The sequence below is a fragment of the Lipotes vexillifer genome, unplaced genomic scaffold (genome assembly GCF_000442215.2).
Source record: "Lipotes vexillifer unplaced genomic scaffold, Lipotes_vexillifer_v1.1 scaffold397, whole genome shotgun sequence".
NCBI classification, from domain to species: Eukaryota; Metazoa; Chordata; class Mammalia; order Artiodactyla; family Lipotidae; genus Lipotes; species Lipotes vexillifer.
In genome coordinates, this window is record NW_006772681.1 from 4,017,224 (window position 1) to 4,031,021 (window position 13,798).

At 39.0% G+C, this 13,798-nt stretch overlaps 1 protein-coding gene across 2 annotated transcripts in view; it reads left to right on the forward strand.

Moving 5' to 3' along the window:
- Positions 1-13,798, forward strand: part of PIGU (phosphatidylinositol glycan anchor biosynthesis class U) — a 123,421-nt gene that overhangs the window by 32,161 nt on the left and 77,462 nt on the right. For both annotated transcript variants that reach the window (XM_007447795.1, XM_007447796.1), the window contains one exon: positions 935-1,035. In XM_007447795.1, the coding sequence (XP_007447857.1) occupies positions 935-1,035 (101 nt within the window). The remainder of the gene's footprint in view (positions 1-934; positions 1,036-13,798) is intronic.

The following is a 13,798-nucleotide window of genomic DNA, read 5'->3' on the forward strand; positions in this document are numbered from 1 at the left end:
CTTTCCCTAGCCTTTACTTTTTCCTTTTATTTATGCTTTCCCTGGTCTTGATTCTTTATTTGTATTTTAATTTTGCTCTCACTTTTTATTATCTGTTCTCATTTGAGCTGCCTCAGATCTTTTGTGGAAGCAGGATAAAAATAAATAAAAACATAGTTATGACTGTATAAGATTTCCCTATTCAGCATTTCAAATTTATTTTTTCAGTCCATTCCTTCCCACCTCAGGAAAAGACTGTTTCAGTTTAATTCCCTCCCAGTGAAAGTTCAGGTTGTCCTGTGAAGTTCAATGGCCACTAGCTTACTGAATTCAGCAGATACTTATTCTGTCTTTTGGGTCTGGCTTGGTGGATATAGCTTGGCTGCCAAGAGGACTAAACTTAAGCTGCTCTCACCTCTTGAATGGGCTAGCCTGTGTCAGAGCTTAGGAACCTGATTGAGGAAATAGTACTTTCCTGGTTTTCAGAGATAACTGTAGCCATTCCTAAAATATATGGCTCTGTGGGAATTGGTAGAATTTTTATCATTTTTGAAGCCTGAAGTAATAAAAAATATAGGCTTATTGCCAGTAAGACCTGATTTTGAATGTATTTATTAGCTTGTAAAACCTTAGGCTGCTTAACCACTGAATCTCAATTTCCTCACCTGCAAAATGGGAATGATGTTATAGCTGGTTTACAGGATCCGTGATGATGAAATATGATGGTTTTCCATATAACACATAGCACAGAATAGGCAGTGAATGTTCAGTGCCTTTTACTCACTGGCCACAACCCCACTCCATCCTCTTTTACTTAGGAAAACTTATTTCTAAGAAGTTGCCTTCCCTTGAGTATGGTTTTAGTAAACCTCTTGAACTTCCTGGCTATGGTGGCCAGGACTCCCTGGTCCTTTGACCAGGATTACTAATGCCAAATATGTGTGTTTTTTCCCAGCTATCTCTTAAATCCCTACACGGTCTTGTCTTGTGTTGCCAAGTCTACCTGCGCCATCAACAACACCCTCATTGCTTTCTTCATTTTGACCACGATAAAAGGTAAGGCCCCAAAGGAAGTTCAGTCCCTAATTTGTGCAGGCTTTTGTAATGCTTATGCTGTGGATTAAAAAAAAAAATACAACACTTAAAAACATTTTTTAAAATTACACAAGTAATTTTATAGAAAATTTAGATAAGCCATGAGAAAAAAATTAATTAAAACATCCTGAAATTCTACCACTCAGAGAGTCACTGTTAACATAGTTTAAACAAAAAACAAAAACTTCTAAAAGGCTTACAATGAGAATAGCAGTGTTCTGCCCCTTTCTTCCCATCCCTAGTTCAACTTCTTTGAAGGAACTACTTTTTTTTTTTGCTAGTATTTATTTCCATATTTCTAAATAAGACCTCGTATTGCTGTTTCATGAATTATAAATTTTAGACATTATCTATTGTATTCTTATTATGGGAGATAAAGAGTTAGCTTTTTTTTAACCAATATCTTCACTTCCCCTTTACCTGGTTTTCCTAGAGAAGTTATGTCACAGCTTTGATTAAATCAGTAGTTGGTACCTATATTTTATGACATTATATGTATTATTCACTGATGGGAAAAGTAATAGCTATGGTTATTTTTTCTTTCTTGTACAACCTTTTATTTTTTCTGGGATTAGTAATTGTGGGGGTTTTGCTTGTTTTTGTTTTTGTTTTGCTTTATCTTTCTGTACCAATCACTTTTTTCCCCTCAGTTGCTCTGCTAGATCTTTCAAGTGCCTAACAATACAGGCATACCTAAGAGATATTGTGGGTTTGGTTCCAGATCACAGCAATAAAGCAAATATTGCAATAAAGTGAGTCACACAAATTTTTTGGATTCCCAGCACAAATAAAAGTTATGTCTACACTATACTATATTCTGTTAAGTATGCAATAGCATTATGTCTAAAAAAATGTACATAGCTTAATTTAAACATACTTTATTGATAAAAAATATTAGCCCCTAATAAGAGAATCAGCTCATCCTTTGAAGCTTTGAAGCCAGGCATTGACTTCTCTTTTCTAGCTATGAAAGTCCTAGATGGCATCTTCTTCTGAAATAAGGCTGTTTCCTCTACATTGAAAATCTGTTGTTTAGTGTAGCCACCTTCATTGTCTTAGGTAGATCTTCTGGATAGCTTGCTGCAGCTTCTACATCAGCCCTTGCGACTTCACCTTGCACTTTTATGGTCTGGAGACAGGCTTCTCTCCTTGGACCTCATGAACTAATCTCTCCTAGCTTCAAACTTTTCTTCTATAGCTTCCTCACCTCTCTCAGCCTTCATAAAATTGAAGAAAGTTAGGGCCTTATTCTGGATGAGGCTTTGGCTTAAGGGAGTGTTGTGGCAGGTTTGATCTTCTCTCCAGACCACTTGGACTTTCTCCATATCAGCAATAAGGCTATTTTGCTTTCTTATCATTCATGTGTTCACTGGAGTAGCACTTTTAATTTCCTTCAAGAACTTTACATTTGCATTACCACTCGGCTAACTGTTTGGTGCAAGAGGCCTAGCTTTCATCCTATCCCAGCTTTCGACATGCCTTCCTCACTAAGCTTAATTATTTCTAGCTTTTTTTTTCCTTTTATTTATTTATTATTTTTGGCTACGTTGGGTCTTCGTTGCTGCGAGTGGGCTTTCTCTAGTTGTGGCGAGTGGGGGCTACTCTTTGTTGTGGTGTTCAGCCTTTTCATTGGAGTGGCTTCTCTTGTTGCAGAGCATGGGCTCTAGGCGCATGGGCTTCAGTAGTTGTGGTACGCGGGCTTCAGTAGTTGTGGCACGCGGGCTTCAGTAGTTGTGGCTTGCGGGCTCTAGAGCACAGGCTCAGTAGTTGTGGTGCATGGCCTTAGTTGCTCCGTGGCATGTGGGATCTTCCTGGACCAGGGCTCAAACCTGTGTCCCCTGCATTGGCAGGCAGATTCTTAACTACTGTGCCACCAGGGAAGCCCTATTTCTAGCTTTTGATTTAAAGTGAGAAGTATGCAACACCTCCTTTAACTTGAACACTCAGAGGCCATTGTATGGTTATTAATTGGCCGAATTTTAATATTAGGAAGGAATAGGGAGGCCTGAGGAGAGGGAGAGAGGTGGGGGAACAGCTAGTCTGTGAAATAGAATACAGACAACACTTATCATTTGTTTGCCATATTATGGGCATGTGGTGTCCCCAAACAATTAAAAGAGTAACATCAAAGATCACTAATCACAGATCACTGGAACAAACATAATAATAATGAAAAATTTTGAAATATTGCAAGAATTACCAGAACATGACACAGAGACACAAAGTGAGCAAACACTGTTGGAAAAATGGCTCTGATAGACTTAACTTAATGCAGGGTTGCCACAGACCTTCAATTTGTAAAAAAACACAATATCTGCAAAGTACAGTAAAACAAATTAGGTCTGTAGTTTTAAAAAAATGTTAAGTACATCAAATAGTTTATCGGTTCCGTTATTTTTCTGGAGATCTGCCTCACACATCTTTCATCCTGCACCAGTCTGTCCTGGTTGTTGTCTGGTCTGTCATAGTGGAACTTTTCCTTATAATTCCCTTGTATTGTATCTCTTCTTTCCTAGATTCCTTTTTTCGTTTACTGATTTTTTTTCCTCGGTTTTGCTAAAGTACTTCCTCTAGTAGTTTTCTAAGAAAGGGTGTGTGAGATACGTATTTTGAATCATTCCACACATGAAAAAATGTTTTTCTAACTTAGCACCAAATTAGTAGTTGGGGCAAGGTATAGAATTCTAGACTGGAAAGAATTTTCCTTCAGAATTTTGAAGGCATTGCTTCACTGTGTTCTAGCATCCCAGTTGCTGTTGGACAGTTTGAAGCCATTATATGTAACCTAATTTTTTCTTTGAAAAGATTTAAGATCTTCTTTTTATCCTCAGTATTTTGAAATTTCATGATACTATGTCTACTTGGTTCTTTTTTTCATTCATTACTGGGTACTTGGTAGGCCCTTTCAAAATAGAGACTAGTGTCCTTTAGTTCTAGAAGATATTCCAGTACTGTTTTTCAGATTCTCTCTCCTCTCTGTTTTCTCTGTCCTCTCGTTTGGGGTGTCTATTGGATATTGGACTTTTTGGATTGATCTAATTTGTGTGTTTTATTTTCTATTGATTTAAGTTCTTTCTTGGTCTCCGGTTGTTTCTTTGAAGCATCATTATTATTTTATCACCATGATATCCTCTCTTATCTCTCTGAATTTTCTTGGTTTTGTTTTTGTTTTCAGTTTCCATTTGTTCTAAGCATAATCTCTTTGTCTTCCTGGATTCCCTCCCCCCCCGCCCCCACCCCACTTTTTTTTCTGTTTGTCTTGGGCTGTCTTTCATATGGGTAGATTTTCTCTTATTTATGGTGATCCTTGGCTGTCTCCTTATTATTTAAGAATGTTAGAAGGATGAGGTATGTAGGGGTAGTCACCTGGCTGCACATAGTTGAGGTGAGACCTGGGGTTCTGTCTGGTCTGTATACAAACGTTCAGCTTGATTCTCATCTCTGTAACTTACCCCCACCTGCCGTAGTATCTGATACCTTCAAGGTGCTGGATCTCTCAGAAGATGTATGGGGTGAGTTGGCCTGATTTTTATTGGTATTCCTCTCTGCAGGCCATTGAGCTGTAATTTCTTCCATAATGCTCAGTCATTTATCCCTCTTCCTCCTGCTTTTAATGTTTCCACTATTATGTTAAAATTTATTTTGCTATAGTCTCTTCTGTTAATTTGTTATTTACGATTATTTTTAATGCTTTATTGTCATTTTAGTAAGGTTTTTGGAGGGAAAGATGATATACATGTCTACCATTTTTCACTAGAAGTCTATTAGCATTGGAGGTATATATTTCCAGTTTTTTCCCTTATTTTTCTTTTGCACTTTTAAATATTGTATCAGTTAACTGTCATCACAAAAATGTTATTTGACAAACCACTCCAAAACTCAGTGGCTTAAAACAACAATACACATTTACTTAGCTCATGTGTCTGTAAGTCAGATAGGTGTCAGCTGATCTAGGTTGAATGTGGCTAGGCAGTTTGTTGGTTTCATCGGGGCTCATTCATGCATCAGCAGCTGACTGTAGTTGGCTCATCTAGGCTGGGCTCTTCGCCACATGTCTGTCATCCTCATGGACCAGGGGACTAATTTAGGCATATTCTTCTCATAGTGATGGCAGAGACACAACTGTGAGCAGGCCCAATCAGGCTTGAGCTTTTGAAGTTTCTGGTTGTATCACATGTGCTTACATCACATTGATCAAAACATAACATATGGCTGATCTCAGGTGTGGGTATTTCCATCCTGTCCACAATGAGGGGGCACTGCAAAGTTATATGGCAAAGAGCCTGGACATAGGGAGGGATTAAGAACTGGGGCCAAAAATACAGTCTACCACATGTCAGTAAACATTTAGTCTGCCATTTTTCATGGCTGCTTACTGTTCCATTGTGTTGATGAATAAATAGAAATTCTTTAACCAACTTCTACTATTAAATATCTAGTTAATTTCCCAGTTTTCAGCTGTTTAAATAATACTATAGTTAATTTTCTTTCTTTTTTTTAATTTTAAATTTTTAAATTTTTTTGGCCTCATCATGCGGCTTCTGGGATCTTAGTTCCCCAACCAGGGATCAAACCCAGGCCACAGCAGTGAAAGTGCTGAGTCTTAACCATTGGACTGCCAGGGAATTCCCATACAGTTAATTTTCTAATGTAATTTCTAACAGTAATTGTCACACGCATGTTCAATTATTTTCTTACTCTAAAGTCCTAGAAATAGAATTATTGTGTCACTGCATGTTTACCTTCTTTAGGATTTCTGAAATTTATCACTAAATTGCCTTCAAGAGTTTTACCAACTTATACTCCCATAAGAAGTGTATGAGAGCTCTTATTTCCCTACATTATTGCTGAATAATTTGCACACTTAGGAAATAAAGACTCAAAAGTTGTATGTAGGACCTTTTACTTAGAGTTTACTTACCTTTTCTAGGGTGGCACATGGGAATGACTTAGGTCTTCATAAGACATTGCTTCTCTTGGAGTGGTTGTAGTTAGTCTTTCTGTAGGTCATTTAGTTTAACTTATTATCAGGTTACTTGAAATGACTCTTTGCTGTCTGTGAACATCCCCTGCCTCAGTTCCTGTTTCCAGAGTGTCCAGCTCAGGTAGACTCATTTATGAAGGTGCCTGGTGTCCATTAAAGTAAGGACTGTATGAGGCAGCCTGGCAGAAGGGATTGAGCACTGGCCTTTGGAAATGTCACCTTTAAAATAGCTGAGCACAAAGGTAGAAAGACTGAAGACATGCTCTCTGAGGTGTGTACAATAGAAGTCTCACACAAAAATGTAAAGTATGCCATTTTAAGAACATCTTTCAAAAGACCCTTTAAGTCAATGGAACAGTTTTGTTTGGGGGAAAAAATGTAAAAAAGTTATATGTCACTCCTTTGCAGCCACATTGTTTTGGTTACACAGAAAAAAAATGTTTTTATTATGTCACTCTAGATTTCTGTCAAATGAATTTTATGAACATTTTTGTAATATTGTATGCACAATTTGTTTTAATTTTATTACTTGTTTCATATGAATCATGAATGACATTAGTCACATTTGTTAATTTCTTTACATCAAAATTTAAGTTTTTTAAATTTTAGGAGTAGTTCAAGTACTTGGTAAAAATAAAAGAAATTCAAACATGTGAAATGAGAAGTAAAAGTCTTATCATCCCACCCCACCCCACCTCCACTTCCATTCCTCAGATATATTTGTCATGGGGTCCCAGGCCTTCCCTTTTGCTGGACACTTAAGTTATTTTCCATTGTTGGCAGCTGTAAGTAGAGACCGTCACAAGTAACATTTCTAATCTGTTAAAATATTTGAAGAATTCTATTTTAGTTAGGTCTCTGAACTATTCTCTTTGAATATATTAGTAATTCCTATTAGCAGTATATACAAAGTTCAGTTATAAAATCTGCAGGTCATATTTCTATATTTCACATTTGTACCACATAATTAGATATTTAATAAAATTTGTGAAGGAATAATTCACTCTATTTAAAGAAGAAAACAGTTGGGAGAATTCACAAAAGAAGGGATCTAAGTGACTAAAAACTATGAAAAAATATTCAACTCCTTAGATAACTAATAAAGAAAAGCAAATTGAAATAACAAAGAAGTGGTTTTTATTCCCTTTCAAATTGGCAAAGATTTTAGAAGATAATTCTCAGTTCTGGCAAAGTGCTATCAAACTGGCATTTTCCCACATGGCAAGTTGACTTATAAATTAGTACAGCCCTCTTGGGAAGCAGTTTGGCAGTAGTTCAAGTGTTTGTTCTTTTGATTTATGAATTTTAATTTTGATAACCTATCCTAAAGTAGTACAGAATTACAGACCAAGCTTTATGATGCTAAGTCATTAATTGCAGGGTTATTTATAATGATTAGAAAAATTGGAAAATACTTCAAAGTAGAGAGAGGAATGGCTAAGTAAAACATGGTTTGCCCATGTAATTAAAGAAAATACAGTTTACCCATGCACATGATATTTGAAAATAATTGTAAATTACATGATGATACATTTATTTTTTAAAACATGAATACAAAATCGTATATTTTAATAAAGTATAATCTCAACTATGTTAAAACTACAACACAAATAGAAATAGATTCCAAAAGAGTAATACTTGTTTCTGCAGAGTAAGTTCGTGAGTAATTTTTATTTCCTCCTCATATCTGTTTTTTCCCAAAGTTTCTTCAATGAGCACATAATTTAAAATAAGTTGATTGATAAGAAGATAGGGACAGTGGAAGTAAACTATGTACCTCTCTCCCCAGACTTCCGTGGAGCAGGTGCCCCCACAGAAGGGAGTGGCCTCATTTGCTTTGTCCCCTTGACTCCTTCTACTTGCCCTCCTTTGACTTCCTTTGTGGCAGCCCAGGGTTGCCTGGGACACGCTGAGAGCCACAGGCCAGGACAAAGCCCAGGCCATTGTATTGTGATGTCCTTGTTGGGGTGTTGGCCAGGAAACTCAAATCTGTGGGCAGGGTTGATGTTTGTTTAGTGGAGCAGCTTGGGTTTTACTTCAAAGGTTGGGGCTTTGGTGAAGGAGCTACTTAAAATACTCCATCCCTCTGAAGTCATCTTCATTAGGATTTCAAAAGGAAAACAAACAGGTGTTAATAGGTACTCCTGCTTATTCACTGTTGGTGTTTGTCAACAATGAGATGCTCCAGACTAGAAATTCTTGAGGTTTGCCGCCCAAGGACCCTTCCGACTCTCCTTATTCCACCAAAAGAGGCCTGGGTGACAGGACTTGCTTCCCAAGGAAAAAGAAGAATCAGTACTATCAGAGGTGGTTCAGAGTAAGAGCTCAGGCTGCTGTGATGTCAGGCAGATGTCAATGAAAAAATGTTACCTGCAAAATCAGCAAACAAATGTGTCACAGCCCTCAAGCCATCACATTACAGCTGCCCCTATGATGAACCCCGAGGGAACTCAGGATAGAAACAGGATGCTCCCCGTCTAGAGGTCAGCTACTGCAGCCACCCCCGAAGGTGCACCCTGAGGAGGCTCAGAATGAGAAAGCACAGGCCCAGATAGCTGAGGTGCATATCAAAGGAATGATTTCAAAGAGCCCAGACGCTTGCATCTTCCCATACATAGAAAAGCGCTAAATTCCTTAACTTGAGATACCTGATTTTCTCTAATTAACAATAATCTTTTGATGTTCTGACTACATAGTCTTTGTTGCAAAAACTACTGTATATCTTGGCTCCTCTCTTACGTCTTTGGAAGCAGTCTCTCAGAGCTATCTGAGATGCTGTGTCCCAGGCTTAAGTCCTCAGTTTTGTCCGCCAAATAAAACATAACTCTCAACTTTTAGGTGTGCATTTTTTTTTCAGTCGACACAGATCTGGTAGCTAATTCTAGTTCTAGCACTTCCTGGCATTATCACTTTAAGCAAGTCACTTAACTGTTTAGGGCCTCAGTTTCCTTGTCTATAACATGGGGACTGAAACAGTCCCTACTGCATAGAGTAAATGTAAAGAATGAATGAGATGAGGAGAAAAAAAAAATTAATGAGATGGTACATGTGAAACACTTAGCATAGTGTGGGAGCATGAACTAGATACTCAATAAATGGTGGTGCTGATTGTTACTATTGATAGTATTTAAAGATATTAAAAGATCCCTCAGGACTTCCTCTTGGGAGAACACCAGAATCACAACTAACTGCTGAACAATTATTGACAGGAAAACAGTGGAACTCACCAGAAAAGATACCACACGTCCAATGACACAGGAGAAGCCACAGTGAGATGGTAGGAGGGGTGCAATCACAATAAAATCAAATCCCATTACCACTGGGTGGGTGACTCACAAACTGGAGAACAATTATAGCACAGAAGTCCACCCACTGGAGTGAAGGTTCTGAGCCCCACGCCAGGCTTCCCAACCTGGGGGTCCGGCAATGGGAGGAGGAATTCCCAGAGAATCAGACTTTGAAGGCTAGTAGGATTTGATTGCAGGACTTCGACAGGACTGGGGGAAATAGAGACTCCACTCTTGGAGGGCACACAAAAGAGTGTGTACATCAGGACCCAGGGCGAAGGAGCAGTGACCCCACTGGAAACTGAACCAGACCTACCTGCTAGTGTTGGAGGGTCTCCTGCAGAGGCAGGGTCAGCTATGGCTCACCATGGGGACAGGGACACTGGCAGCAGAAGCTCAGGGAAGTAATCCTTGGCATTGAGCCCTCCCAGAGTCCACCATTAGTCCCACCAAAGACCCTGTAGGCACCAGTGCTGGGTCGCCTCAGGCCAAACAACAAACATGGAGGGAACTCAGCCCCACCCATCAGCAGACAGGCAGATTAAAGTTTTACTGAGCTCTGCCCACCAGAGCAACACCCAGCTCTACCCACCACCAGTCCCTCCAATCAGGAAGCTTGCACAAGCCTCTTAGCTAGCCTCATCCACCAGAGGGCAGACAGCAGAAGCAAGAAGAATTACAATCCTGCAGCCTGTGGAATGAAAACCACATTCACAGAAAGATAGACAAAGTGAAAAGGCCAAGGACTATGTCCCAGATGAAGGAAGAAGATAAAACCCCAGAAAAACAACTAAATGAAGTGGAGATAGGCAACCTTCCAGAAAAAGAGTTCAGAATAATGATAGTGGAGATGATCCAGGACCTTGGGAAAAGAATGGAAGTAAAGATCGAGAAGATGCAAGAAATGTTTAACAAAGACCTAGAAGAATTAAAGAACAAACAGAGATGAACAATAGAATAACTGAAATGAAAAATACACTAGAAGGAATCAATAGCAGAACAACTGAGGCAGAAGAACAGGTAAGTGACCTGTGAGACAAAATGGTGGAATTCACTGCTGTGGAACAGAATAAAGAAAAAAGACTGAAAAGAAATGAAGACAGCCTAGGAGACTTCTGGGACAACATTAAATGCAACAACATTCGCATTATAGGGGTTCCAGAAGGAGAAGAGAGAGAGAAAGGACACGAGAGAATATTTGAAGAGACTATAGTCGAAAACTTCCCTAACGTGGGAAAGGAAATACCCACCCAAGTCCAGGAAGCGCAGAGAGTCCCAGACAGGATAAACCCAGGGAGAAACATGCTGAGACACATAGTAATCAAGTTGAGAAAAATTAAAGACAAAGAAACATTATTAAAAGCAACAAGAGAAAAACGACAAATAACATACAATGGAACTCCCATAAGGTTAACAGCTGATTTCTCAGCAGAAATTCTACAAGCCAGAAGGGAGTGGCACGATATATTTAAAGTGATGAAAGGGAAGAACCTACAACCAAGAATACTCTACCCAGCAAGGATCTCATTCAGATTTGATGGAGAAATCAGAAGCTTTACAGACAAGCAAAAGCTAAGAAAATTCACCACCAAACCAACTCTACAACAAATGCTAAAGGAACTTCTGTAAGTGGGAAACACAAGAGAAGAAAAGGGCCTACAAAGGGCTTCCCTGGTGGCACAGTGGTTGAGAGTCCGCCTGCCAGTGCAGGGGGCATGGGTTCGTGCCCCAGTCTGGGAAGATCCCACATGCGTGGAGCGGCTGGGCCTGTGAGCCATGGCCACTAAGCCTGCGCATCCGGAGCCTGTGCTCTGCAACAGGAGAGGCCACAACAGTGAGAGGCCCACGTACCGCCAAAAAAAAAAAGAAAAAAAAAAAGGGCCTATAGAAACAAACCCAAAACAATTAAGAAAATGGTAACAGGAACATACATATCAATAATTACCTTAAATGTGAATGGATTAAATGTTCCAACCAGAAGACAAAGTCTGGTTGAATGGATACAAAAACAAGACCTGTATATATGCTGTCTACAAGAGACCCACTTCAGACCTAGGGACACATACAGACTGAAAGTGAGGGGATGGAAAAAGATATTCCATGCAAGTGGAAATCAAAAGAAAGCTGGAGTGGCAATACTCTTATCAGATAGAATAGACTTTAAAATAAAGAATGTTACAAGAGACAAGGAAGGATACTACATAATGATCAAGGGATCAGTCCAAGAAGAAGGGCTTTCCTGGTGGTGCAGTGGTTAGGAATATGCCTGCCAGTGCAGGGGACATGGGTTTAGACCCTGGTCTGGGAAGATCCCACGTGCCACGGAGCAGTGAAGCCCGTGAGCCACAACTACTAAGCCTGCACTCTATTGCCTGTGAGCCACAACTACTGAAGCTCGTGCACCTAGAGCCCATGCTCCACAACAAGAGAAGCCACTGCAATGAGAAGCCCATGCACTGCAAGGAAGAGTAACCCCTGCTCGCTGCAACCAGAGAAAGCCTGCACACAGTAATGAAGACCCAACACAGCCAAAAATAAATAATAAATTTATAAAAAATATACAAGAAGAAGATATAACAATTATAAATATATATGCACCCAACACAGGAGCACCTCAATACATAAGGCAAATGCTAACAGCTATAAAAGAGGAAATCAGTGGTAACACAATAGTTACTGTTGTAACTATCGTAATAGTGGGGGACTTTAGCACTTCACTTACACCAATGGACAGATCATTCAGACAGAAAATTAATAAGGAAACACAAGCTTTAAATGACACAATAGAGAAGATAGATTTAACTGATATTTATAGGACATTCCATCCGAAAACAGCAGATTACACTTTCTTCTCAAGTGCACACAGAACATTCTCCAGGATACATCACATCTTGGGTCACAAATCAAGCCTCAGTAAATTTAAGAAAATTGAAATCATATCAAGCATATTTTCCAACCACAACGCTATGGTTTATTAGAAATAAATTACAGGGAAAAAAACATAAAAAACACAAACACATGGAGGCCAAACAACACAGTACTAAATAACCAGGAGATCACTGAAGAAATCAAAGTGGAAATAAAAAAATACCTAGAGACAAATGACAACGAAAACACAACAATCCAAAACCTATGGGATGCAGCAAAAGCAGTTCTAAGAGGGAAGTTTATAGCAATACAATCCTACCTCAAGAAACAAGAAAAATCTCAAATAAACAATCTAACCTTACACCTATGGGAACTAGAGAAAGAAGAACAAACAAAACCCAAAGTTAGCAGAAGGAAAGAAATCATAAAGATCAGAGCAGAAATAAATGAAATAGAAACAAAGAAAACAATAGCAAAGATCAATAAAACTAAAAGCTGGTTCTTTGAGAAGAGAAACAAAATTGATAAACCATTAGCCAGACTCATCAAGAAAAAGAGGGAGAGGACTCAAATCAATAAAATTAGAAATGAAAAAGGAGAAGTTACAACAGACCCGGCAGAAATACAAAGGCATCCTAAGAGATGACTACAAGCAACTCTATGCCAATAAAATGGACAACCTGGAAGAAATGGACAAATTCTTATAACCTTCCAAGACTGAATCAGGAAGAAATAGAAAATATGAACAGACCAATCACAAGTAATGAAATTGAAACTATGGTTAAAAATCTTCCAACAAACAAAAGCCCAGGACCAGATGACTTCACAGGTGAATTCTGTCAATCATTTAGAGAAGAGCTAACACCCATCCTTCTCAAACTCTTCCCAAAAATTGCAGAGGAAGGAACACTTCCAAACTCATATTATGAGGCCACCATCACCCTGATACCAAAACCAGACAAAAGATACTACAAAAAAAGAAAATTACAGACCAATATCACTGATGAATATAGATGCAAAATCTTCAACAGAATACTAGCAATCAGAATCCAACAACATATTAAAAGGATCATATACCATGATGAAGTGGGATTCACCCCAGGGATTCAAGGATTCTTCAATATATGCAAATCAATCAATGTGATACACCATATTAACAAATTGAAGAATAAAAACCATATGATCATCTCAATAGATGCAGAAAAAGCTTTTGACAAAATTCAGCATCCATTTCTGATAAAAACTCTGCAGAAAGGGCATAGAGGGAACCTACCTCAGCATAATAAAGGCCATATACGACAAACCCACTACAAACATTATTCTCAATGATGAAAAACTGAAAGCATTTCCTCTAAGGTCAGGAACAAGACAAGAATGTCCACTGTCGCCAGTCTTTTTTTTTTTTTTTTGTGGTACACGGGCCTCTCACTGTTGTGGCCTCTCCTGTTGCAGAGCACAGGTTCCGGACGCGCAGGCTCAGTGGCCATGGCTCACGGGCCCAGCTGCTCCACAGCATGTGGGATCTTCCTGGACCGGGGCATGAACCCATGTCCCCTGCATCGGCAGGCGGACTCTCAACCACTGC